A 27,989-nucleotide genomic window follows, 5' to 3' on the forward strand; every position below is an offset into this window, starting at 1 on the left:
GTACCCGTCTGACGCATGTATAAAGACAAATGACCCACATAATTAACTTTAGACAACGTTTATAACTTTTAAGAAATCACCTACGTTACCTATGTATAACATAATGTAATTATAACGTTATAGTAGGCTCATAGTACAATTATTATATTTAGATACTTACTTACCAAGAGTGGATGCCAGTTGTATTCTAAACTCTGCCTACAATAGGGTTTAAGGACGTGTTTTTTTGTGAATAGAAAGAGCAATAAACTGACCTGTAGGCATAATATAAGCTGGATCCTGACATAGCGCATCGACGGCGGGATCGAAGGCTAGCCTCTGATCACTGTAGTGTAGTTTCCCAGAGTTCTGTTCGTAGCTGAGCCTCGCGACACTGGCTAGCGCTTGTTCGTAGTTGGCCCTATCGTCCTGGGTCACTTTGGCACTGTAGTCCGTGAAGTTGATCTTGGTGAGTGTGGACATGGGGTCTAGCGCCGCGCACGGGGGCACGGCGGCTTCTCGCGGAGCCTCCACTAGCAGCATGGTGGCTCCACCCGCCCCCGCGCTACCACTCTCCACTCACCACCACATACCACCAACACTTTCTGATAATTCGTTATGATTATTTTTAAAATTCCGAAAATAAAAAGTTTAATCTTTGTTTTTAAATTAAATTACGATTTAATAGTCGATTTTATTTCTTTTAGACACCATATATTTAAACAAGATAATATAAGAAAGTAATTCACGCCGTGTCAGTAAAGACGTTAAATCGCAAGAAAAGTTGACGGAGCTTTCACACGAGTTAACCCTGCGCCGTCGTAGCACCACATCGGTTCGCGCCTAGTCTGCGACTGCGAGCTTTCGGGCGGATCACGAGAGGGCGGTCGTGGAAAACACGCCGAGCTCGGCCGAGGATAGCCGACGACTGCCGAGTGCGCGCGGAGAGACCCGAGCGCGCGACCTGTCGCGCCACCTGCTACGCGACCAACAGTTGCGCGACCGTTGATTTTTTTGCCAACCCTCCTTGTATCATAAAAATTAGCAAGCACCTAATAACATTAATAACTGACCTTACAAGATATTTTTGAAGATTTTCCCTAGATAAGTTAAACACAAACTATCTTAACTTTATAAGGACACACGTGTACTTAAATAAAGTAATTGTTACCACATTAACTTAAGTTAATATTTGTAAGTAATAATAAACCGCTCTTAGTAAATTATTTAACAATTTCCTGTTCTTTTATCGCTGAAGGAAAATTACTGAAACAATGTCGTTATGTTAGCAACAAAACGATCAATAGATGTTGTAGGTATTTAAGCGTACCTACTTTATTTAAGACGAACTTTGTTTGGGGAAATACCAGACAATGTGAGCAAAAACGTTGCCGAAGTTTTTTGATCTACCTACAACAGTACATTTTCAATTTATTGCGTACCAATTGTCTCTACCGAATGTTTCTAAACTCTATTGTTTTCAAACTTGTAAAAACAGAGTAATCATTCGTTCAGATTAAATTGTTAATTTGATGTGCTAAATATGATAAGAGTTTAATAGATGTTAACGCATCTAATTACAATGTAACAAGTAGTTACATGCTGTTTATCTAGTACTTTTCAGTTTTTGTTCGATTAATTATGTTCTAGGAATTGTGAGAGTACAATGAGTGCATGTGCAACGCGTGGTAGACATCTTAATTATTTTGAAATTGTAGTCGCACGCGGTTTTTAAAGGGTTAAAAAGCCTCGCAACAATATGTCGTAATATTGAGCTAAAGTCAAATTATTTTAACGTTTAGGTGGTTCGAAACTTGAACTTTTATCATATCTTTTATCATAGACATGGTTTTTTAATTTCATATCTGTTTTTGTTCTACAAAAGCACTACCTATGGAACTATTTCGCCGATTCTCATGGAGGATGACGTATATGGTAATTATTTAAACATAATGACTAGAATGACGCGCGCGACCTTGACGATCGTTCCCATTGTTTGATAGTGACCGCGCATGAGACGTGGAACTCGGGTTTTAAATTTTAAAATACACCCATTTGCATCGGATGGACTAGAACAATAGAATAATACAATACAACACGAGTTCACATTCTTGAAGTGCTCGAAAAATTAAGCCAGTATGTTAGGCAGACACGCACACGCGTTGTTACGGGCGGGGTATTCACGTGACGATGAAATGTAGAGCAAAAATTTTATTTTTCCTTTATAAAGTGATAATATCGCGAAACAAGTTATAACAAGAATTACCTAAAGCTACAGTTTTGAGTTAGTTGTCTGCCGACTTTAGGGTGTTTGTTTTCGCAATTCTGTTGAAGTTTCAAATTCAAACCCATTGAATAACACGTGTACACGCATCCCAAACACGATCTTCTCGAGCAAATTTCCAGGATGTTGACAAAAGATCTCGAGCTGTTAGGACAGATGTATCATAGAGAAGCAGTGGGAGGGCACGAGCGGAGGGCGGCGCTACTCCAAAACCGGGTCAAGTTACAAGGGTGGGACAAAAGGGACGGTAACGCAAGGGACGGTAACGCAAGAGACGCAATGTAGGGGATAATAGGCACCTGAGCACGTGTTCCACCGGATACAGAGGGCCATTGTCTACAAGAGGAAGCAATTTCGACGCAACGACGATCCGCCGCCGATTTTTTATACTATGCGCAGGTAGCGTCTAGCTTAATGATAAGCGCGCATGAATGGAGTCTATATATAGAATACGCGTATTATTTATGAATGAATATATTCATAATGCGGGTAGATTTAAATATATAGATTTTTCAAGGGATTTCAAATTCAACGACGTTAAATCATTTTTAGATTTGCTTGATGCAAATGTAGAGTAAATATATTATGTTCGTATCACTAAGCCTGGAGTAGTGTAGAGTCCCTTTGATAAAGTCCCTGTTAAAGGTTCTGTGGTTACTTAGCGCGGTCATCATCACTAATTTAAGGGCCACGCTCTTGTCGGTGTAGCTTTCTCCATGCTACTTTATAGGGAAAAATAGAGCAGTGGTGTCCCTCTTGCCTTCTTAGCGCGATATTACGACGAGGCCACAATACACCGGTGACACATTTCCAAGTAACCACATTCTAGGAGGACGCACGTAGTAGGAAAACGCAATTAGCATCGCGGGTTACAACGTCAGACGACGGTGGCACCGTGGAAGGAAATTGCAAGGGAAATGGGTTTTCCATATTAGAACAAATGCTAGGAAATAAACACAGTCGGGATATTGTGCTCGCGCCTCCCACCTCCCGCGGAAATGGAAAATAGGTACCTTGGTAGCTAGGTGTTATGATATTGTTGTAATATAGGTTGTCTCTAGGTTGTCTGTATTATTTATGAGGTGTAAGTGCCATCTGAAAAACATTCCTAAAATTCTAATGAAAAAATGTAGAGTTTCATGTAATCTGAATGACGCATTTGAATACAGAACAGTCGGCAACATAATAGCTTCGAATATCGAATGTCTATGGCGTAAGTCGATCGACTTACGCTTGTCGTACTTACTTATTAAGTTTCTGATTGTACCGGCGAATCGATATTCACAAAGCTGCCTTCTACTTCTGAGTTTAAATTTAAAAATACAATTTACTAAGGAATTCCCTGCTTTGAATTACATTAAGTGTAAACAACGAAGCGGTGCGGGCGTATCGGCCGCGGCAGGCGACGGAAGTGCCAGATAAACAATCTTTTTTAGATAAAACACTGAAAAACGGAACATAAATCTGAACGGCGCGGGAGCACTTCATCCAGAACTGTCAAAGCGAGGATAATGTCACTGTAAAAATATATCGCTTGTACCTATCGCTCACTGAGGACTGACACACAGTTTAAATTACAATCACTTCAATGAACCTATTATTAACTAAATGTTTAGTAGTTTCCTGTATTAATGCAAATAACGTTTATTTTTGTAATTATTCGAAAGACACAGTGCCTTTTTGACGCGGATTGCCATAAAATTGTTTTTGTCGATATTTCTAACCTTTGCTAATTAAAGCGCGGCATCCGGCCGGCGATTGCACTGAATTGATTGAAGCCTCATTTGAAATTCAATTTATGTTCTCTATTTAGTCTGAGTGTAAGGTTAAAAATTTGTTTCCTGTGTTTTACGGATACGATATGTTATTTTGTGACATTCATTAGCCTGGCGACGTTCATTTGTTTTTCGATATTCGAAATTATAGCATAGTATAATGCGTTTCAAAGCGCATTTGTAAATGATAGAGCATTTTTTTGAAGAACGGTATCAGTCTCTGTAGACGATGGTTGAAGTGGCCTGTTTAAATTGGAGCACGCCGGGACGTCACTTCCGGTGCCAATAATTTATTTCTCCCGGCCTCCGTCATATGACGAGATGGCGCGAGATACGACATTTATTCACGTTTAAAATTGGACGATTTCTGAGAACATTATGATTGTGACATATTATTCTTGTTCTAAATATGACTTCGGGTCTCTAACATGTACGCTTTGAAAACCTCCGCTGTATGACAAATAGTAATTTTATTTATGTTCGAGACTATAGCGTGTTCTACCACTAATACTTGTAGGTACTTAGATACTTAAATAGTTATGAATTTAATATTCCACTGATAAACCACACAACGTTGTGTGGTCTTCCCGCTTATTATAGGTTTTATTTTTTTACTGACATTTTTTTCTTGTTTTGATAATTTTATCACTTTGCATGTCAACTTCAAAATTGGCATGTTACCCATGGGATTATCGATATCATAATAAACTGCTAACATAAAAAAAACAAATGTTTATTTTTTTAACGATACGCGTGTAAAATAAAGAAAAAAACATCTTTACAACGTTATGGGCAAAAACCCGGAGTGATATGAACAATAATAAAATGGCGATATAAATGTACTGTTCTGACAGGCTGATAGTGTGGATATCTCAGGGGTAGTGTTGCGAAGGACATGCGCCCACGCTTTCCGTCACCCCCGTCCCCCGTCCCTCCGTCACCCCTTCAGCTGTATTGATAACTCCGTATCACTACACTGAAAACGGCTTTGGTCATTGACTGAAACGCGCTCTACGATCTGTCGTAGGTATATGAGTGGATGAATGGAAATAAAATAAGTGAGTAGGTAATTATTTTTAGTTTTATGTTTGTTTTCGAATTGTAGTGATGTGTTTATAGGTACTTATATAAATTAATTTAATATAGAGTTTAGAAGTTCAATTTTACTTAAATTTTTATTTTAAAGCAAATGTGAATTCCTATGTTATGAATTATCAAATTTTAAATCAAGAACCCACGTACTTGATAGAACCTGAACTACGTCTCGCGAATTCATAAAATCTTAATCCAATTTGTCATTGGCAGCCGCAATCATGGCGGCTTAGTGGGACGATTAAAAGCTCAGTTAATAGCGTATAATGAACACTTGGCAAATATTTGTTTTTGCCGCCGCAAATACGCAATTAATGAATTCGGCACTTCAAAGCTCGCCGCGGGGCTTTGTCGGCAATGCCAGTAACCCGACACTTATATTGAACGTAATCACAGAAAAGGTTGCAGCTTCGCGAAAACCCTCCCTCGCCTATTCCCACGGCAATCCCAAAGGTGCAAAACACCTGAGAAATTAGTAAAGAAATCTACTACAATTACAGTTCAAACAAGTAATCCCAACTCTACTTCCAAAAGCAGGTACTTAAATTGCTTCCATTCATAGTATAAAAGAGTTCCCATGATGACTAAGGTCAGGAAAAATGACCCCTGTTCGTTTCGTACTTTAAACATTGTGTAAAATTAAACTGAAAACACCAAGTCCATTGATAAGTTGTTATCTGCTCGTTGTGTGCGCAGCTCGCTGATTCCGAGAACCACAGCTATTGTGACAACAAAGCAAACGTTTTGGGGAATTTCCACAAATAACAATTTAAAAAAAATCCCTCTTTTACAAGATCTACGCAAAAGTTCAAAGTTCATCACCACCAAAGGAACACTCGTAATAATAAAAAATACATTTAACGTCCAAAGCTTTTAATTCCAAATCACGTTATTAAAATTTAAATAAACTTTTAATGCGCCATGAAATGTTATCAATACGTTTGACAAACCAAATTAAAATGACTGTAAAGTTGATAACAATCGCATTTATATTCAGAGGGTTTTGATTGGTCCTTTATTCAAATCGAACGGGTTCGATAAACAAATCAGATTTGGGCGAATCAAGGGCACGTGAAATAGGTGAATGGAAGAAAGGGTTTCGTAGAATGGGCACTTCGCGAGGGTTCTTATTAAGGGCTTATTGAAGGACAAGTGCCCCTCGGGTTTGCGAGCACCCTACAAACATATCAAAGACGCACCCCTTGCTCTTTTCTTGTCATCGAGGGCTGATTTCAACTTCTTACCTGCCTGAGTGTGCATTGTGCTTTTTGTTGTTATTCAACAATGAATATATTCTTTACGGATTATTAGACTTGTCTGTACCTTGCATCTGAGTTTTACGTATTTACAAGATAATCTTTCGATTCAATTCAAATGACGTGTCTGTATAGAGAAGTCTGGGTTAGTATTAATTTAATATTGTTAGGTGTATTTCAAAGAGATTGACGCGTGATTTATAGGGCAGCCCAAGGCAGCACGTGCCTCAATAAGAGAATCTATCGTAAAATACTGAATGGGTTTTTATGTCTCATTGTCTTTGTAAAGACTTTATTCTTTCCACTCTATTATCTGGTTCTGGGCCATTAGAGACGAATTGTATGTTAAATAAAATTAAATTCATTGCCATCACGCAGTTTCCATCTCTTTTACTCGTGACTATTATTGAGTGATGTTAATTTTCCGTCCTACTCTTGTCCTTACAAATTTTCGTAGTTCGAAATTTGAAAAGGTTGCGCACGTGCGCAGGAGTGTGTATCGGGTTGCACCGGAAGCTCGCCAGTTGAAGCACAATGGCTGCCGGATGTGGCTGCTCGAAGCGACACGTATCTTTTTATTGATAACTTATAGAAAGCTCAATATTTTTCTTGTCGACACTTCACATCGATTGACATACGAGTGGCGCGTTAACGATATCGACTGCTGTGCTGCGGTGTGGTCTGTTATTATACTTCCCATTATAACACAGAATACCGTTTTATGCTAACTCTTCAATTTAATGAATATCTAATCCTTTGTATGGCTCTCTTCACGAAACGATTCCGTTAAACTCAACAATGATACGTAATACCACGCTATACTTACCTATATTAACTATTAGGTCCAATCCAATATTAATACCAGCCTACCGTCGTTTATTTGTCAGTTAGGTTCTATTTATGGTAGAGTAAGGATATCAAGTTGATTGGGGCGGGGCTAGGAGATAAAGATAAATCACTGTAGGACACCGGGCGTTGCTAGGCTTATTCTATAGACATACACGACCATACATAATAGCTTTATGTAAATACATTATTATGATTGGCAGTCCCCGTTTAATGCAACATGGTATGATATTAGATAGCTACCACTCGCTTATTACGCATAGGTCGTAAACAGAAACGGGACATGTCGACGATTGTATTTTATGCCCTTACTCAGCTATATGATGTCATGAGTGTTAGGATGGTTTTTATCATAATAACATTCATAATTTGCCTAGACGAGATGGAATAAATGTATGATCAAAGTTTATTCTCTTCAAGAAGATTTTATCTAGAAACAATAAGAGTTATAAACACAAACATGTTCATTCTCTTTTAAAACCCATTGAAACATTAAGAAACATAAATTTCCTGCGCGGAAATGTCATCATTCCCGCTTCTCAGGGCAGTGCGTGCCAGGGCGGTGCGCGACCCTGAAAATTTCAGAGTTGTGTGCGTTTTGCAACGTCTTCCGCGCGCACGTCCGGCTATTAGCTGCGCAACCTGAGGATGTGCTTGCCGATCGGTTGCGACACCGGGGATGCCTGTTGCAAACATTACCCATACACTTATTAATACGAGTGCAGTTGCAAAATATTGAATATACCTTGTTTTTGTTTAACCTTCAACAGGCGGCCTAGTTGCATTAGTTGGACACGCTCGAGTTGGTGCAAGGACGCAGAAATTTGCCCGTCATATATGTTACCAGTCATGTGTTAGATACGACAGCCTTGTTTCGCCTTCTGAGTCGCTAACGATGTTCATGTCACGAGCAACTAATCACCTTTTGCGTGTAACTGCTGATAATAAGGTGCTTATAGAGAAAATTGCTTATAGGTCCGATAGGCTAGAAAATTTACTGACACTAGGGATAATGAGAACATGCTAAACATAACTGCATTTTATTTTGTAACACGTTACAAAATTATTAATTGGTTCGATACAAATGCAGTGATGGACATCCACTATTCGTATCATGATTTAGAAACGCAAGCAAGTAACCCTTAACTACATATTTTTATTGCAGAATAAGGTGCAAAGTTATGCCTATTTTTTTATTAGAAAAACCCACCCAAGTAGCAATCAAGAATTGTGATTAAGTCATATATGTCTAAACTTTAGCTAAAGTGAGATTTATCCAAATCAAATAGGACTTATTAGGACTTCATAAATTCATTTCCTTCTTTAATTCTATATAGTTTTCAACAAATCCTACTTTAGATAATTTAGAATACACAAAACCAAGTTAAGTATTCACAAAACTATTTAGTCTTATCTCAGCCTACTGTTAAGTCTACAAGTATTCTTTTACTTTACTCAGATTATTTGAAGGCTCACTTAACACTAAATTGATTTAGTGAAGTATCAGTTTAGTCTTGTAAAGTAAAAATTGATTGCCTAGATATACTTAAGGCAATTTTTATTATTTGTTGCTCCTATACAAGACTGTTTTATTCGTTTTTGACTACAATAAGTAAAACATAAGAAAAGTCTATTCAATGGACGATAAAATCGAAATAGAAGCAAGCAGAAAGATGGATGAAGTCCAAATAATAAAAGGATCTGGTGGTTTTCGAAGGCAGAATATTAAATACAGAAAATTAACCTGTGATAATGCACATCCCACTGTTTTTGTTAGCGATGCGATATCTTCTTCATTGCCATCATTTTTTATATCGATTGGTATAACACAATCATTTAATTTTGGCAAAAAAATCGTAAGTTCCTGTTTTTCAAATCCGATCCAGCGTGTGGCGGCCCAGGTACCTACGTCTCGCACAAATCTTCTCAAAAATGACTAAGCTAGTCTAACCTAATCTAAGCGCACGGCAACACTACACCATGAAAAATCGAGTTTTATAGTAAAACCTGCTAAGTTCAAATATAAAATTAGGTACCTATTAGTCTAATAATAAATAAATCCAATCAAAAACATAAATGTGAAATGAGAGCCAAGTTCAATATTATGCAATGCTTTGGTTGTTGACTTCAACGACAAAAGAAGTGAGATCTAAATGGGTGCCAAGTTCAATGGTCAGTCCTGAAATTTATTTATAAGTAACAGTATAACATATCATATCTTCTTATAACATAAATATATTGTAGCCTAAGGTCTGTCTTATTGTAGGTAAGTACATATCCTCGTAACGCGTGGGTCCTTTTAAAAGGACAAATTCAAAACTAAAAGTCGACTTTATAGATATAATACATTTGAATACCTATTAAACTCGTTTAAGATTCACGTTAAGTTAAAAAAAATAATATGCCAGTAAAATGGATGTGAGTTGTGTTGTATCGTGGGCGAAAAGCTGACAACCTATCACCGCTAAACACATGTTCCAACTTGCTTACCTACCCTTAAAGTACTTGTCGAATATGGCATCAAGTGGTTTTATGATCACTTAGTGCTCTGCCTACCCCGATATAGGCGTGATTGTATGTTATGTTAAGTTAATCCACATACCTACCACAAAAAGACCGGCTGTCATGAGTTTTGATTACTTACTGACTCTTGCATCTATAGTTAGGTACAGGCACTAATTAGGTATTTATGTTAAGCGTTCATAATAGAATCTAATTATTTTTTGCCAGTTTATAATTTTTTCCTTTATATTCATCTAATTACCTATCTTACCAAATACCAAATTTTAACTCTCTAGGATCATCTGGAACTGGGTTAGAGTTTTGATTTATAGGTCAGTCAGTCAGTCAGTCAATGATAAAAATGAGGATTTTTGTACATTAATATCTAAATAACCGTTTGAGATAAGCTTATGAAATTTAGAACACTTATATGTATCTCACAAGTCTCAATATATGAGCCAAATTTACGATACGATACGATACGATTTGATACGTTTATGTAAAATAGTTTTTGATTTATGAGGGGGTCAAAAGTGGCTGCAAATGGTTCGTGTAATATTACACACGGTGCGGCTCGCCAGTTCTATTTCTTGAACTTGGCTTGATACGCTACCGCGTGTCTAGATACTTTTCTTTCTTCTTTCATTCTTTCTTTTAATAATTTTAAAAATGTACCTATTTTTAACTAAGCTTTATTCACAATCATAAACAAAACATATCTATTTTAAGTTTTGTGTATGGTTAAATGCATTTAAAGTGGGCATTAGATTCGATTCCTTTATTTTTTTAGCTTGATAAAGTCATCGGGAATTGGGCCGCCTTTTTTAACAATAATGTTTTTGGTGGGCTTAGAAACTACCGCGCACACACACGACGTTAATCAAATTGCAAGGGTTCTTCGTATATACAATATTCAACGGATACTCGTAAATTTTTACAATAATCACATTGTTTCCGTTGGCAATTAGAAGCGCGGTGATCGTACCTACTTTGCGTCAGCGAACCATGTAGGTACCTATGAGAATGTATGCGCGGAGACTCATTAGCAAATTGAGTTTATGTTTGTTAGTTCCAATTGCGATAAATATTAAATAATTAAGTAAATCACATTCCTATCCAAGTAAGAACTCAGCATAACAATATTTTTTATCTTCCACGAGTCGAAAAACTTACCTCTCAAACAAACATACTTTCCATAGGTTTTAAAAGCTTGTTCGATTTTAATTGTTACTTGTTACATAGATGATTCTGGCACAAAATAAACAAACATGATTTTACGACATTACTTTACTAAATCAAAATAGAGGATCACTTTAGACATAAGAGTTTTAAGTAGGAATTCACTAAATACTTTTTGTCTTAAGTTGGTATACTCCTAGACAATTGAAGTAAAATTTATCTTAACTAGTACTTGATGAATGAAGTGCAACTTGACTTTACTTTTCTAAACTGATTCTTACGAAATCAATTGTTTCTAAAGTCTTACTTCATTTAGAAAAATATTACTTAACGCCATTTTGCACTTACAGGAAGAAAACATGTAATATTTTTTTGACAATATTATCGTCAAAAACTGAAGTAAATTAATATATATCTCTGTTGTAGTAACAATTACTGCGTTCAGCTGTCACATATTAATACAAAATGAATTTCTCTATACTATATGTCACCATTTTTTTTATTTGCTGAATAATCAATCCAAATTTTATTATTATTTTTCTGGTATATTAAAGGCCCTTCTGTTTTTTAACACTTTCTATCGATTTTACACGAGAAACAATCATGCGTTTATAATTTCCTGTAAGTGAAACGGCAGAATAACCTTTTGTTAAAACAACTTAACAAATATTTTAGACGCCATTTTCTTACAGACTTCATTTCTTGTGTTAATATAAATGTTCGCCATTATATTCTAAAATAAAGACGCGTGAAGTAAAAATCGTTTTAGTATGACCTGAAGTTTTACTTCGTTAAGTTACAATTGACTCAGTGCAATTCAATCCTATAGTCTTAACTAAGTATTGTAGATATCTTCAAGTATACATTCTTGGTATTAAGTGATACTACAAGAATTCTAAGTTTAGAATATGCAAGAACATTGTCTAAAGTAGGGTTTAAGTCTGACTTAGTGTTGTCTTAAGTCTGTCTTGTATAAGAGTTAAAGTATGTGCCCACTTTTACTAAACTGTATCTTCAAGATATCTTGAGGGATATCTTGGAGACATATAAGACTTATCCAAGACAAGGGCTTGATTTAGTCTACTTGCCTTCAAGATATCTACAATTCTCTTTTAAGACAATCGGTTGCTACTTGGGCATGCAATTAAAACTGTCCGTTTCATAACTTATACGTATAAGGGCTTGCGCACACATGGTGCGGTCGCGGATGTAACATAACAACGCACTGAAAGTTCTGATCTATGGACCATCTGTGGAGCTTAAAATTAATATGCACATGAGCCTTTAAAAACTCACATGCATACGACCTAAGAGGTAAAACAGTAAAAATATGCAGTGCGTTTGAAAATATAGTATGCAATGATATTGCGTACACGTCGTAAGCATAAGAAGTAGAAGAATTAAAAATATGTATATAATTACCGTCACATTATGAAAACTATAAGTGCTTAAGAGCCCTATCAAATAAGCGCACCGGCAGGTTTCCATTGAATATTCAACATATTTGACATACTTTGTAAAACAGTATTACGATTTTGAACATAGATTTAGACAGAGTGTGACTCACCACGCCACACCATAACAGGGTCCAACTCGGCGCTGTCCCTGGTACGAGAGCTCGGGTGCAGAAACATAGCTTATCCCGAATCCAAATCCGCCATATTTTACCACATGCACACAACAATCACTTCACTGTTTACTGGATTAAATCGACCAGACTCATCCGGAGACCACTATGCCGATTTTCCTAATAAAAGGAAAAGATTCGGTTAGTAGTATACTATAGACTCTAACGATAACTTAGTCTTTATACTTAACTAGTTTTTCAAACTAAGCGATTATGAAAAAGAAAAGAAAAAAATATTTGAAAAAAGAAAGCTGTCAAGAAAGGTGAATGAATAAGGTGACAACACTACCGCCGAAAAAAAGGAAAGAAAAAAGTATAAAAATAGAAGTGACACTGAACTTTCAAATATAGGTGTTTCACGCAACAGTGTTTCGTGTGTAAGACAATAGAGTGATGGGTGAGACTGGAGTGTGCCGCAGAGTGGGCACTGAGGTCGCGCGGTTTCCACACTCCTCGCGGTGGAAGGGGCGAACCGTATGGAATTTTGCAGGCTATATTGTACGTATCTACTTTGTACAGCATATGTAGGTACTTATTTTGGAATTAAATGGCTTCTTTTTCTGCTTTATTTGACATTTTCTAAAGTAGTCTTCAGGGTTTACAAAACAGTATAGATGTGATGAGCTTTACACATTTGACCGAAACATATGGATATTCTCGAAAACTTATTGACATCTACAAATTACTGAGTTTCGTAAAAGAAGAATATATTAATTCTTTTTCGTCTTAACAAATAAAACAATAGCAATTATTATGAAAAAAAAATTGGTTTTATTTTTTTTGTGAGCAATAAAATAATTTTCAGTGATTTCTAATCGATTGGCTGTGCGTATATCCTGCCATTATACCGCCAACAGCCATCAATTGTGTTTGAAATCCTCACGTTTAATGCTCGAGTGCACCTTACTCAATGTTTATACTGAGCTCTAAGGCAATATTATTTTAACCACCTATAAAAAGCAATTGCTAAAAAGTCCATTTGTTAGCAATTATACCCTAGTTTCGAACACTAATTATTATGAAAACGTGACACGTGAACCTAATCAAAGTTAATCCCTAAGCCAATGACAGCTTGACGTAAGAAAACTGAAGATAGAGCTCCAATCAAGTATGAAAAGCATTCCTTCGCAGTACATTAAGTGTTTTAAGCGAAAGCGACAGCGTAACATGCAGCGCTTCAGTGGCTTTAGGCGTTATGAAAATTGCGAAGATGCGCCCCAAATGATGGCCCAAGATTCGCAGACCTCGGATCGGCTGAAAGAGAGCGGAAAAACAGCGCCAAGGTCGCTTGCGTTGCGCCACGCACCCACCCGAGTGGAAACGCGTGCCTCGTGTGTTCTGCAAGTGATGGGCTGGCAAAGGAATCATATATTCTACGTATCAAACGTATGTAATTTTTAAGCCTATATTTTATAGCATTGATTTGGAATATATGTTATGTTTACTTAGATTGATATATTTTCGTTTACATTAAAGTGGAGTGGCAATGAAAACAATTTTAAGTGCGTCTTTGAGGTGGCACTAAAGGACTTAATCCGTCAAGTTTACAAGCTAATTCCCGACACAGCAGTTTAACACTTGGTGTGGCGGACCACCCGGGCTAACGATGTCGAAGAGTTCTCCGCGTCTCTTAGTTAATTTATTATTTCTGCTTAGCTAATTTATTATTTCAGTAGCTCTGCCCGGCCAGTCAAAACATCCCGCTGCGATGATTTACAGTGCAATAAACGCATCGTTTTATATCTAATGGAAATGAGCTTTTATCTGCTCCACTCGCGTCTACCACCCCTGTGTCAGTATTCTTGATTTGATTGAGTATTTTCTTCGAATTCCACTTTATTGGCGTACAAAAACGACAAGTTATGATTTCTTGGAATATAAAATTTTTCGGGTGTTATTCATGTAAACGTTTTAACTGTTTTGTTCTCAATTTAAAGAAGATCTTATAATTTATTATTATTGGACCGCCGGTATTACTTTTAATATGATGATGATGATGTCCTCCCAGACGTATCCGTCGATGGCGACACCCTTAGAGTGTTAGCCTGGGCTCTTGCATGGGCGCGGGCGTGACTAGCAAAACCAAATTTAGTTTTGAAAGTCCTGTTGGAAGAAGCACAATAGAGAGTCCCATCTGAGTTATAAGTGTAGTGGTAGGAGGGCTTGGGTCGAGTTTTTCGGATCTGGCGTTTGGCGTCAAGATCTTCAAGACAAAGGTTCGTTCAAAGTTATAATATACTCATACCTCATCGCATCGCTATATGCACCTCATACAAGCTCGTATATATAGACGCATACAAAACACCAAACAAATCTTTTCGTCTACAATCCCGACCATAAAGATAAAGAGATTGTATTTATCTCCGCAGTTCCCAAAAGAATAATTATCGCTACTAATTATGACCAATAAAAGTTGGGATTATAACTACCGTTTCAATGTCTACCTCGATAACATTGAGTAGTTTTATGTCGAAGCCTGTAATCGTTGGGTTATCATGGATGTGGGTTTAATGGCTGCACTGTACAACCAGATAGCCACTGATTTCTTTATCTAAACGGCTGAGAGACCTGCTCTAGGAACGGCGAACATAACTATAATATTTTTTGAAAGCTTTTTGGAGTTAAGTATCATGATTCATGGCTGAAACGTAGAACTATTAACAAAAATAGCGATATTTTATATACTAGTCATGAAAAATATCGAAACACTTCCGAAGATTTGTTCCACAAAGCGCAATTACTTAAGTTTTAAAGAATAATTTTTATTTTATAACTATTTTTTTTCATTTATACGTATTGTTAATAATTTAAATATTTTTCTGATAATCATTTTTAATTTGTAGTATCTATATACTTTTATTCTAATAAAGAACTATGTATGTAGGGTATACTTGTGTTATTCTTTCCTATTGAAAAAAAAAATGTTGTCTGTTGCTATTGTATAAGTAAAGAGAAAATTTGATCGAAGGATTTACTCGCTGTCTTTCGCTGACGTAGGCACAATGACGTCACCAGCATCTCCCTAGCGCGGCGTTATGTCATTCTTCACAGGGTCGTTTTTTTTTTCAGAAGCGATTGCCTGCATAATGACGTCACACGTTGACTTACCAGTATTGTTGTTGTTGTTGTAGTGGTGCGCAGGCGGCGGGATGTACTCTGACAACTCGGGCAGGCACACGTTGCTCTCGTACATGTTGGGCGGCACGTTCGCGAGTAAAGACCGCTCCTTCTCTACGTCTGTAGATATGAAGCTTTGTTACTAAAGTGGTGGAGTTGTAATTTATTTCATAGGTAACTAGTTCTTGCTTAACATATTTGAATGCAAAAACCTACAGTTGCAAATCTAGTATGTATTTTGATTTTGAAAATGGATAGTTTATGTTCTAATTTGTAAAGAACTTGTTATTATACCGTTGAGTTTCCAGACAATGACATGGCCACTTTAGTTATTTCAGCGAGCTGTTACCTATCACATATTAAAACGTTACATGTGACATTTCTATGCAACGAATCATCATTATTTTCTCCTCAATTCCACTCTCTTACCTTTCTGTAGTATCTCGAGGTGCTCCCACAGTATGTCTCCCATGAAGGCGGGTGCGCGCGCGACGAACTCCTCGCGGCCCATAGCGCAGATGTCCTTGCCCTGCGCACGCGCAAATTGCTGCAGCGCGACGCCCTCGAGAGAGAACTCGCGCGCCGCCCAGCGCAGCCATGCCGCTACCGCCGCTTCGCTCCATTGTCGGGGATCTAAGGGAGTACAGACATTTAGAAATGATATTACCTATATTGACTGTGTTCATTTAAATTGAGTTGATCGAATAATTCTGGATACGAGTCCGTGACTTTTGTCAAAACGGGACGAGTGCGTTAGTTACCAATTACTTACTCTAGGTCGATAGATCGTTGCTCCTTTTAAAGTTCTCTAAGCATTTGCTATAAAATATTGCCTAATATTTAGTCATTCAACCGGATATGAAGCATTCTCCGGCACTTACGAATTTATGTTCAAGAACAGCGTGTTCTCTTTGCTTACGTACCCCATCGTAGCCCACACTGCGCAACTAGCCTGCCTAAAAACTATCTAGCAAATAGAACACAGGCACTAAACAGACAATTGTCATTATCAAAGAGTCATAAATGCACAATTGCGGACGATGCAACAGCGGGCAACAATTAGCCGGGCAGCGAACCGCGGCGTTGCTTCAGAACGGAACTTGCCACATGCGCCCGCGCCGGAAGCAAGCCGACCTTCGCGCCTAAAATGCGTATTACACTTGTCCTTTTGTAATTGGTAAATATTTAAAAATATTTAATATTTTTTTGGGATGGACATGTTTAAGAGATTTTGTGGATTGGCTTGAGAGGAGTTGGTTAGCAGTATTTATAATAAATAGTGGTAATGTTCACCCTTTATAAGTACGGTTAAGTATATTCTGCATTGATAGTTAAAACTTAAGGCACTCTTTATACGACCACGGTTTCGAACACTTGGTTCAGATAGAGAATCGAAAATTTCGAGAGCGAACTCCTAAATTCTCGGAAAGGAGATTATCAGCTAAGGAATTAAGTTTTAAATACTTTCAAGGGTTTTGTGAACGTTTTTTTTAAGTAAATATCATTTTAACTTCTCGTGGCTTCGGCAGCTTGCAAGTCTACATGTCTTGTCCTTCAATCAATAAGCAATTACTTTACATTGTAGACTACCCGTACGTGTAAAATCATGCAGTCGCAGAAGAACCTTTATGAAAAACATAATCGATACAAATAGAGTTATGCGCGGGGACGGCAACAAATTACTGGTGAGTTGGTCGGCTTTTTCCGAGAGAAGACGGGCGAGAGCGAGCTAATAATAAATAATTAGTTTAATTGCAGCTTTTAGTCGGTGGCCGCCTTCGGACACGCGGCGCGGTGTTTATGCCGTAGTATGGGGTCGACCCCGATGGGCGCGGAGCACTGAGTGTGGTTCCTTAGCTTGATACGACACGATGAAATTAAGTGTAGCAAAATACAGTATAAGTGTTTAAGTGGATAGGGAGGAAGCAAGAGAAATGTGTCAGGATCGAAGTCAATGGAATTCCATATCTCTGCTTACCTCGGTGGGAAATATTATAGACTACTAAAAAGGTTCGTTGATGACTATGTTTTTATGTCAGAGAAGGAGACAGATAGATATAGATAGCGATCGTTGATCGATGTATTGACATGAAAGATATATAGAAATAAAATGTTGCAAATATGAAAAGACAGCTTCGAAACGTTTAAAATTACAACAGCCTTATACGCTTACTCGTTCTTGGAGTAAGTAAGTACTTGGTAGATGTTGAAGGCGTCTGAGCTAGTAGTCAAACCAGTTGTCAGAGAGGAAATTGTATGAGTCCTTATAACTTTCTACACCTTGCATCACATGGTACAATGGAGACGTTGCCTAACGGTAGCAGGTAAATGAAGGCCCAGGCAATACAAGTAGCTGTGTGCCTCTTATTTTTATTGATTAATTGCACATGTGGGTGACATGCGAATCTAGTTCCGACACAGGCGGATGCTAGTACTGGGGGTCTTATAAGAGACCCCTCACACTAGCGTGTTTCGAGTGTCGACGTCGTTGTGCCAGCCGCGTCAGCGCGACATCCACGCGACGTCGACGCCGCGGCGTTGAGCTGGCGCAGCGGCTACGAGAGGCGCTAGTGTGAGGGGTCTCTAAAGGCCACATTGAAGCAATTAATCGAAACTGCAATATTGCAATATGACACTTACATATGCGCAAGTGTCAAATAAACTAATAAACTCGCGACTTTTTTTAACCCCGCGTTGACTTTATAAATTCCAACAGTAATATCATTCACCAGAGAAGTTCTAACAGTACAGTTTTGTTACTCCTTTATTATTGTGAATAGGGTAGTGATTGACCACAATATAATCAGTGACGATACGGTCTAAGTTAGACAATGCAATCCAGTAAATATCTAAATTACGGAGTTTAGAGTAAATAGGTACAGAGTGGAGATAGTGTAATATTGACATACTTAATAGTAGGTAGGTAGGGTCACGAGCATTAATATGTATACAGTTTGGTACCATGTCATATTAACTATTTTGAAAAATTGAACTGTAAGTCTCACTAAATGTCAAATATGTTAGTGCGACAGAGTCCTAAAGTGGGTACATTATATTGCTCATGACTGTACTATGAACTCGGAAAATCCCTTTGTAGGTTTCATGCCGGAATAAAAACTCACATCATTTAGCAGCATGGCTTTCCCTAACGTAGTCCAGAAGCCTTATTACATAGCATCCTCAAGCTAACTCCTGAAGTATATAACATCTAAAGGAATCTATTAAACGAATCAGTTTTACAGCTTTGAGAGTGGTAATTATTTTTTATAGTGGCGTTAATTGCACCAGAGTGTTTAAATCAAGCACTTATTAAGCAATTAGGTAGATGATAGTGTAATTATAAATAAGTTTTTGCTCCGATTTAACTGTACAATGTGATTGGATACAACCTTCAATTGGTGTTAATTTCATATATAAATAGAAAAATATTCGAAAAGTGAATAGCTGGTGAGGAGTGGGGGTGTATATACTAGACACCTTTGCCTACCCCTTCGGCGTTGCATCATGCAATTTTATGTTATGTTATTTTAATTGTGTTAATTATTAGTAGTAACTAGCTTCTGCCGGCGGCTTCTCTCGAATTAAATTCGGAGTAACACGGTTCTCCTTTCCCAATTTTTAGCTTCCTACCTTGAAAAATGCGAAGTTTCTTCTTTGAAGGGGCTGGGGGCACATTAAAAAAAAAATATGCATGAATTTTTGTTAGTCATAAATAGTCCACATGTATTTTTTAAATTTATTTATTTCCCTTAGGTAGGCAGAGACTTCTTTATAACTGATCGCGGTATTTACATTTTTATTCAAGTTTGACTTTGGGCCCTATAATGACCCAATCCGATCAACAGAAACTGATTTGAAGATAACGGCCTGTATCTGTTTTATCAACACCATAGTAGGTACTTACTGTGGGTATTTTATGTATGGAAGATCTCTGCGTACTGATACGAAGATAAATGCCACTGTTTACGTCTTTATACGTCTTCTTGCTACTTGCTTGATGACAGGAATGCACTTTGGAATCTTTCCAGTATTTATTCTTATTATACATATTGAACATTTTTGTATAAAACGGGAAGATAAATGTTAAAGTTTTGAACCCAGTAGGCAGACTGGGAGTCATTCCCCATGGTGTTAGCCGAATATCTAGCCAAATAGTATGTAAGTGGAGTTATGTCATCGAGTACATGCATACACTGACAGAAAAGATCCAAGTGGTTTTGTGATGCATTCTTTATATTTAAGTATTTACCGAATTTATTGCACTTATTCAAATTAACTTAGTTATCTTTTATAAAAAGGTGTTAAGAGTCAACGTGTAAACATATTACTTTATCTTACGCTTTATTTATTCCAATGAGTTCAATTATGGTGGAAAGTCGTCACATTATTCAAGATAATTGTTAGCGCTATCATAATAGTTACGGTTATCGAAACCATACCACGTTAGTTGCAATTTCGATAGCGCTAAATGGATGTACAGGTGTTAGAGAAATAAGGAATTCTTAGATCCATGAAGTATTATATTAGTTATATTTTTTATGAATAAGTACATCATTTAACAGGAAAAAATACATTTTGAAAACCAAAAACATATCATTAAAAATAAGGAAACGGTTTATTAAATCATATATTTGGAGCATTGCACTCTATGGAAGTGAAACGTGGACTATGACACAGAGAGACAGAGAGAGATTGGAAGCGTTTGAGATGTGGTGTTGGCGAAGGATGGAGGGTATAAGCTGGACTGAAATGGTGTCAAATGAAAAAGTGCTGGAAAGAGTTGAAGAAAAGAGAACCATATTGAAGACTATAGAGAACCGGAGAGGAAATATGATTGGCCACCTGATACGACACGATTCATTTATAACAAACATTATAGAAGGAAAAATTGAAGGGAAGAGAGGAAGGGGTAGACCTAGGATAACATTTATGAAACAAATAAAAGAGAAGGTGCAGGTCGTGTCGTATCGGGAGGTGAAGGTTTTGGCGGGAAGAAGAGAGGAATGGCGGTTACTCCACCGACAAGAGCGCAGCTCTTATAGAGAGAGAGAGAGATTTAAAATATAATAATTGTCGGGCTTAATAAGTATATGCGATCCGAAACAATAACTGTACAATAAGACACGTAAAAAAACACTTGAACTGTTATTATGAAATAAATAGTGATGAAAGGTTCATCCACCCTGTTTTATTTGGTCAATTTCCTCTATAAAATGTACGTAAAATGGTTTATAAAATTGGGTCCTTATTTTAAATTATAATGACTTGAGTCATATCGAGTGTAAACAGATTTTATTTATTCTAACTGCGAAATAAAAGAACATTAAGAACTTAATTCTCTCACTTTTCCTACTGTTAAGTGTTCGATAGACTATCTAGAAATTATCTAGTAGATAGTCTTCTTCTTATCGTGTGGTTTGTGAGGTAAATTACCAACCTCATCAACACCTGGTCTCTCGGTTATTATTGAGCCGCCAAGGGCACATGACATGACTCATGTAATGACTACATAGTACATACTGACATAACATAAAACATACGTAAACAGCCTATATACGTCCCACTGCTGGGCATAGGCCTCCCCTCAATCAACCGGAGGGGGTATGGAGCATAGTCCACCACGCTGCTCCACTGCGGGTTGGTGGTATACTGATAACAGTTATATGGATCACCTTTCTTTCGGACAATTAGGTGATCAGCTTGTAATGTCCTAACCAAACTAGGGACCACAAAGTGATTTTTATGATATGTCCATAATGTATGATATGTAAGTAATGTTACCGGATATTTATTTGGCAGATAAGCTATTTAAGCCAAAAAGAGAAAGAAGAAGAAGTATAAGGATCGAAGCAAATATAATACTACAGCTTGAATAAAATATGAAAATAAAATCAAAATCAAAAGTGTTTTATTGCAATTGTACAGTCCAAAAAAGATGTCATAGTTACATTATAAAAAGAAAAAATACAGTTCTTAGGTACAATTTAACCCAATCGGGCGTGCAACATTACATAGGTAAGTATGTACTTAAATATTACAATATTAAAATTTAATTCATAGTCAATCGGGCGTGCATCATTACATAATTATATACAATATTAAAATTAATTTATTGTCAATCTAGTGTGCAAATTAATAACCCTAGCAAACAAATAGTCTACATATTTAAGAAGAAAAAAAAAATACTATAATACAATGTCTTGTTTATTATATAATATTATATTTATTATTCCAATCAAAATATTCTTTCAGATTATAAAAACATTTTTGTATTAGCCATTTCTTAAGACACTTTTTAAACTGTATATTATTTTCTTTTCTAATATCTATAGGTAGATGATTGAATATTTTTATTGCTGAATGATATGTGCCTTGACTAGAAAATACGCCTAAATCAACTGGAATTAGTCGCAAAGTATTGAGCTAGTATCGACATGCGCGTGATTTCGTGCTAGATGCGCACCGGAAACGCGAATAGACGCGGCGCAGACGCACGCACTTCCGGCGGGGGCGTCGAACTCGCCACCTGTCCGCGCGTGATCCTAGCACCAACACTACACTGGCTTATCATTACTATGGGACATAGACTAGATCATTTAACTGCTAATGCTAAACGCCGTCTCACTCTTCATTAAGTATATTGTAAGTGTTTTTACTCTAAAGTTGTTTGCAGATTTTGCTTTTTTAGTCCATTTGTTTGCCGTTTCCGACAAATAAAATCGTATTATAACTAATAGTAACACGAAAATGTCAAACGAAAATGAAACGTCAAAACGAAAATGATCTATTGAATTTGTATGGAAATACTGTCCCAGTGACGTCATCAATAAAAGTTGTTAACGATCGTTTGAAAGCATGTGCATTCTTATGGATATTTCATGTTACATTTTTAGGATGGAAGATTATCTAGACCTAACCACTGGGCTAATAGAATTCGGCCTCTATTACAGACCGTTATTAGACTGTTAATGATATTTTATGCACGATCACGTTTCTAATAAACGTTTCGTTTTCTTGATGCTTCTACTAAAATATCTTATTAGAAGGACCATATTTATCATCTTATAACGTGGATACCACCAACAAAGAAGATACGTGTGTGGTTTTGGCTCATTGTAGGCATACATTGTATTACCATATGCAAATCTGACGCGAATACGTTTTAAATTTGCTGTTTTTGCAAGCCACAGTACGTATTGTTAAAGAACCATTGCAGACAATATACGTCTCATTAGGTGCACAGCTCTAACCAAATGGAAGGTGTAAGTATTTTAGTTTTTAACGTAGTAGATCGTAGGTTTATATACCGAATTCAACGACAGAAAAACAGATAATTTGATTCCTATTTAGAGGGTGTTTCTAAATATGGTATATGCGAAACATTTCACGCAGATTGGTGAAATTCATTTTATTCCATACGTCGGAAGGCACGTTAAGCCGTTGGTCCCGGTTACTGGCTCAATAATAACACTGACACTATGGTTGGTAGGTTGGTAATCCTGCTCACAACCCACACGATAGAAGAAGAAGAAGGTGAATTTTATCATTGCGATAGAAAGACAAAGGATATAATATACCAAGGACATAAGGAACTAATTCATTAATATCTCCTGAATATAACAGGAGTCGCTGTTCAGTGATTAACGTACTTACTATGTTATATTAAAGCTGTTATGTTGAATGGAAAAAATGGGAATATATCCATTTATAAGCATATTTAAATACAGTATATTTAACATTGATACGAGCCCTGGTTTTCATCACCGACTCGATAACACTTTATGAACGGAAGAAAAAGCTATAAAACACAAAATGCGTGTAATTTTAACCGACAGTCGCAGATCAGAGAGCCATGGAATATTATTCAATTTTCTGATGTGTAGATCTTGTTTTACTAGCTTAGAGCAGCTTTGCTTACATTTCTTCGTGTGAACTTGGTTTGAACTCAGATTAGTTATACTATTTTTGCATTGTGAAGCAGCAGATTTTTATTCAGGACATTTATATTAAGTGTGACTTCTGATATGTATTATACAAATACGTAGTCGCAGGATATTTACAGCCACAAACTTAGAGAATGACAATATAAATGAAGACACGCACAAAATATAACTTTAAATAATAAGCACCTATTTGCAAGTTTGCACCTGCCGGGTCACGCCGGGTCGAGGTCGCAAGCGCACAGGGGGTTTCCAAGCTTTCTCCACGTTGTAATATTAAATAATTACTTACTTATGGAAATTAAGTACCTACACGGAAATCCTGCGGTTTTCAGCTAGTTCTCGTGTGGTTATGTCGCAGCCTATCTATCGTCTTGGATAACACATTATGTCAGAGTTACTAATTCTGAAATATTATTTCCGATGTGCAACTTGTTTTATGGGGAATCCGTAATGTATTTATTGCAGATTACGCAATCTTATGTAACTGTATTATGGTTCTGCCACAATCGGGTAAAAATGTAACTTTAATACTATTGTGCAGTGACATAGTAATAAAAAGGTAAAAGGATATGTGTGTGAAAGGTGTGAGTACCGAGGTGACGACTGACAGAAATGAATGGAAGAGGTATACATGTTGTGCCGACCCCACCTAGAGTTGGATAAGGGCAGGAGGATGATAGTACTAAAACATCACGAAAAGCCAATGTACGAGTATGAGTCCGTTATTGAGTGGTACACGCATATTGGAGTATAATTAATATTTTACAAGAGTTTATTTCTTTTAGGTTGGCCTCACCAGGCTTTCACCTCTTCTGATGTGATAGAGTAGGAGTATCTATTAGTTTAACGAAAAAAATACTGATAGCAGTATTATATTTTTTTATCGTTGCTTTTCGTTTTGTTTGTCACGTCCTTAAACATTAACGTTTCTGTCATTGTTATAAGGTCTAGAAAAGCTAACAGACACTTATCAGCAAGTTGTGAAGTCCTAGGAGCAACGTCTATGATATACTTATGGCAAAACAGTAGCTTCTCACCTTTGGGCACGCCGAGGCGCAGTTGCTCCTTCTCCCAGGAGGCGAAGGTAGCCTTCAGCGCCTCGGCCATCTTCTTGTTGGTGCCAGGCGTCAGCGGCGGCACCTGCGACGGGATGTCTGTGAAGAAACACACATAGCTCTGGTTAGTCATAAAGCCTAATTTATATTGTTTGCGTTATAGCATGGTGCGTCGGATAGCTGTCAGTATAAGTACTACATTTTCTTGGTCTGTCTCCATCACACTAGGTTGTACTTTATCTTTCTGTGCTACTGTCATACGCACCATGCTAGAGCGCATCACTCTCTACACATCATACTCATTTAAAATATTCTTAATGCGGTTTTTACAACTGTGTACAAGCAAGAAGATCTAAAGGAAATGTTTATTATTCCATCTAGTCAAGTCCATCTTAATAGATGGAAGGCCACCTTTATGGTTCTATTCAACCACGCATCATCTGCTGTAACTGAATGTTACTTGGCATAAAGCAACTTGCTATTGCCATAGAAACAAACAGGAAGTTCTTTACTGCGACATCGTTCATAAAAATACAGTGGCGCCTGAGAGGTTGATTTTCTAGACAGGCTGTACTTAACGGTAGCAGGAACGAGTTCTAGCCTCGTCCAAATGCTCTACATGCTTCTCTTCATAAAGTTTTAATATAGCTTCTCTTTGGAGGTCACTAGGTGAAATTCGTGATGTAACTCAATCCAAAACTTGTTCCCATCTTTCGTTTTTGAATGCACCGACAGCCAGCTAATTTGAACCCTAACAGTAATCAATAGACTTGCGCGGACGCGTCTCATCAAGATCAGTATCGTCCTATTAATTACTTTATCTACGGTATTTAAACCGGGTACCGGGAACAAATTAATAGCTGACTTTTGAGGCATCAAGGCTTCGAATAAAATAAATCAGAGATAAACAAGCACGATTACTGTGTGTATGTGTGTGAGAGCTGCCGGTTCACGGACGGAGGCTTCATTCATAAGTGCGCCTGGTTTGCGGCGCGCGTGTGTGTGTTGTGATGTTTGTGTGTGCGTGTGCTGCTCTTGCGCACCTGCCGACCAGTTCTGAGATGCGGAGATTTGTGCACCTCTCCCACGGTCGGTGCCCGGTCTGCCTAGAACCTCGTTCTGATATAATTTAAATTTTTCTTTCTGTTTTTATACTTGTGTACGTCCAGTTGCTTACTTGTACGGTTTCTATCTATTCCGTATCGATGATTTATAACGCACTTGTCATAACGGGTCGCGTCAATCCTTGAATTAAGCATTACCTATTTATAAGTAGGTAGTGTAATTTAAAGTAAGTAATAAGTAGATGCCTACTTAAGTAGTAATCACGAGACTTATTTGCTTCAAAGTTACAGCCTATCTAATACCAGGGCTTAGACCAAGAGGGCGACCAGAAACAAGATGGGCGGTGTGGTCAAAAAGGACCTGTGCTCGTGCAATGTCTCCGAGAACGACACGTCCGAAGTGAAGAAAGTGGAAGAGAAAGACGAAGAAGGCAGACCCCATCATCAGATGGGAATAAAATGCCAAGAAGAAAGAGATTTGCCTCAAAGTTATATCGAGAACTTGGTATTAAATAGTTTTTAATTGCCATAAGTACCTAATTAATACAAGTAATGCGTAAAGTGAGTTAGAAGGTACAATTATGCTGTTAAGCAACTTTACATTTTATGTCAATTATTATAACAATTCGTAACCACAGTAAGAATTTGCATAGAAAGTTTTGAACTCAGTTTATAAGGTCGTAGTACCTTCAGTTCTCTATTGTGAATAGGAATTCTCTATTGCACATGTAGAAAAAGGTCTGGATTAAAAATTCCTTAGTTTATGATCAACAGTATTCTTATTTCGTTATGGACTACGTGGGAATTCAGCATTGAGATGAAGCGACGCCAGAAACTTCATATTGGTGCCGAAATTGAAAATTTACTTATATTGTAACGGGATATTTGCCAAAAGAATTAAGAATATTTGTGTGATATATTGATATTGATATCAGGTGCTCTAAACGCCCTGGAACCTAAGGGGCCCGACATTTGCATTAACAATCTTTCATTATTTTCAGTCTTTTCTTCCAATGAAAAGGTCTTATATCGACGGCTCTGGGCACTGGATTGGCGGACATATTAATTGCGTTGCGCATGCGTCGTGATTTACTCCAGTTATATTTTCTTACGCAGGTGCGCTTGAGTCAGCGCAGTGTATTGCACATCCTCACACTAAGACAGTGAAGACAGCGACGACGCTGCAGTTGCGTTTTCTGATGTTTACTTCCATTTTGATTATTATTATGCTAACATAAAGATTACATCCCAATTGGGGGTATCCATCGCAAGATGAACTAAGTACACCAAGCTTTCGGTTCCTATTAAATATCCATCTTTCGATGGTCATTATTATTATAATAGATATAATATTGAATAATCAAGAGTATTTGATATTAAAAAATAATTTTGACGTTAAGTGTTTTAAGTATTTATTTATAGGAACAGCTTTATTCCTGTGAGTGGATTTTTTTTTTGAGAAAATATCTAAAACATTTTTAAATCATTATGTTTAAGTTACTGAATGCACTAAGTACGAATAAATTAGTATCAGAAGCCTGATCATCGAATGAAGATATTAACTCGTGAGCCTGCAAGTGAGGATTGTTTGTGGAGTTCATGAATAAGATCCGCTGATTAAAAATCAAGTTTTTAATGTCCCTTTGTACCGACAATATTGAGACATTATTCAGAGGATTTTTTGCTTTGTCCAAGTGCCCTGTTACTTACGATAGTGAGATTATATCATTAAGCAGCATTAAATGCAGCGCATACACCTGCTGTAAGGTCAATAAATAAGTGAGAGTTATAAAATACAGTATAGACATTTTTATTGCGTGATGCCTGAGTTAATAATGCAACAAGTAAAGGTTGATCGCAACTTGAGAGGACTAGTGTTTGAAAAAATACACACATCAATGAGTTTTCCTTTAATGTAAGAGGAAGAAATTACAGCAATAATTCTCAACGATACTGTTACTTATACTTTTTCTGGTCATTACACAGAAGGAGTAGTTAAGAGCAGAAGGGATGCGAGTATGGTTGCACCTGACATTAAGCTTGCAGAATGGCATTTTCCAGATCCAACAAAAACAACATCAACCCTTCCGTTTCCGTAATTATAGTAATTAATCCGAAAGATTTCGGTGTAATTGTCGCGTACAGTTTCCGATGAGGGCCTTCCGTCGGACCAGTACCATGATATCTCTCGGATCATACGCGGTTATTAAAGTTTTTTGCCAATTTATTAATATGTAATGTAATATCTGCAGTCCATTGGGCTGCAGACC

At 37.2% G+C, this 27,989-nt stretch overlaps 1 protein-coding gene across 9 annotated transcripts in view; it reads right to left on the reverse strand.

The window, feature by feature from the left end:
* Positions 1-27,989, reverse strand: part of LOC126374922 (ETS-like protein pointed) — a 161,887-nt gene that overhangs the window by 19,242 nt on the left and 114,656 nt on the right. For all 9 annotated transcript variants that reach the window (XM_050021698.1, XM_050021699.1, XM_050021697.1 and 6 more), the window contains 3 exons: positions 24,638-24,754; positions 16,087-16,290; positions 15,649-15,777 (listed from right to left, as the gene is read on the reverse strand). In XM_050021698.1, coding sequence (XP_049877655.1) covers positions 15,649-15,777; positions 16,087-16,290; positions 24,638-24,754 — 450 coding nt within the window. The remainder of the gene's footprint in view (positions 1-15,648; positions 15,778-16,086; positions 16,291-24,637; positions 24,755-27,989) is intronic.

This window comes from Pectinophora gossypiella, chromosome 18, assembly GCF_024362695.1.
Source record: "Pectinophora gossypiella chromosome 18, ilPecGoss1.1, whole genome shotgun sequence".
In the NCBI taxonomy this organism is placed as follows: domain Eukaryota; kingdom Metazoa; phylum Arthropoda; class Insecta; order Lepidoptera; family Gelechiidae; genus Pectinophora; species Pectinophora gossypiella.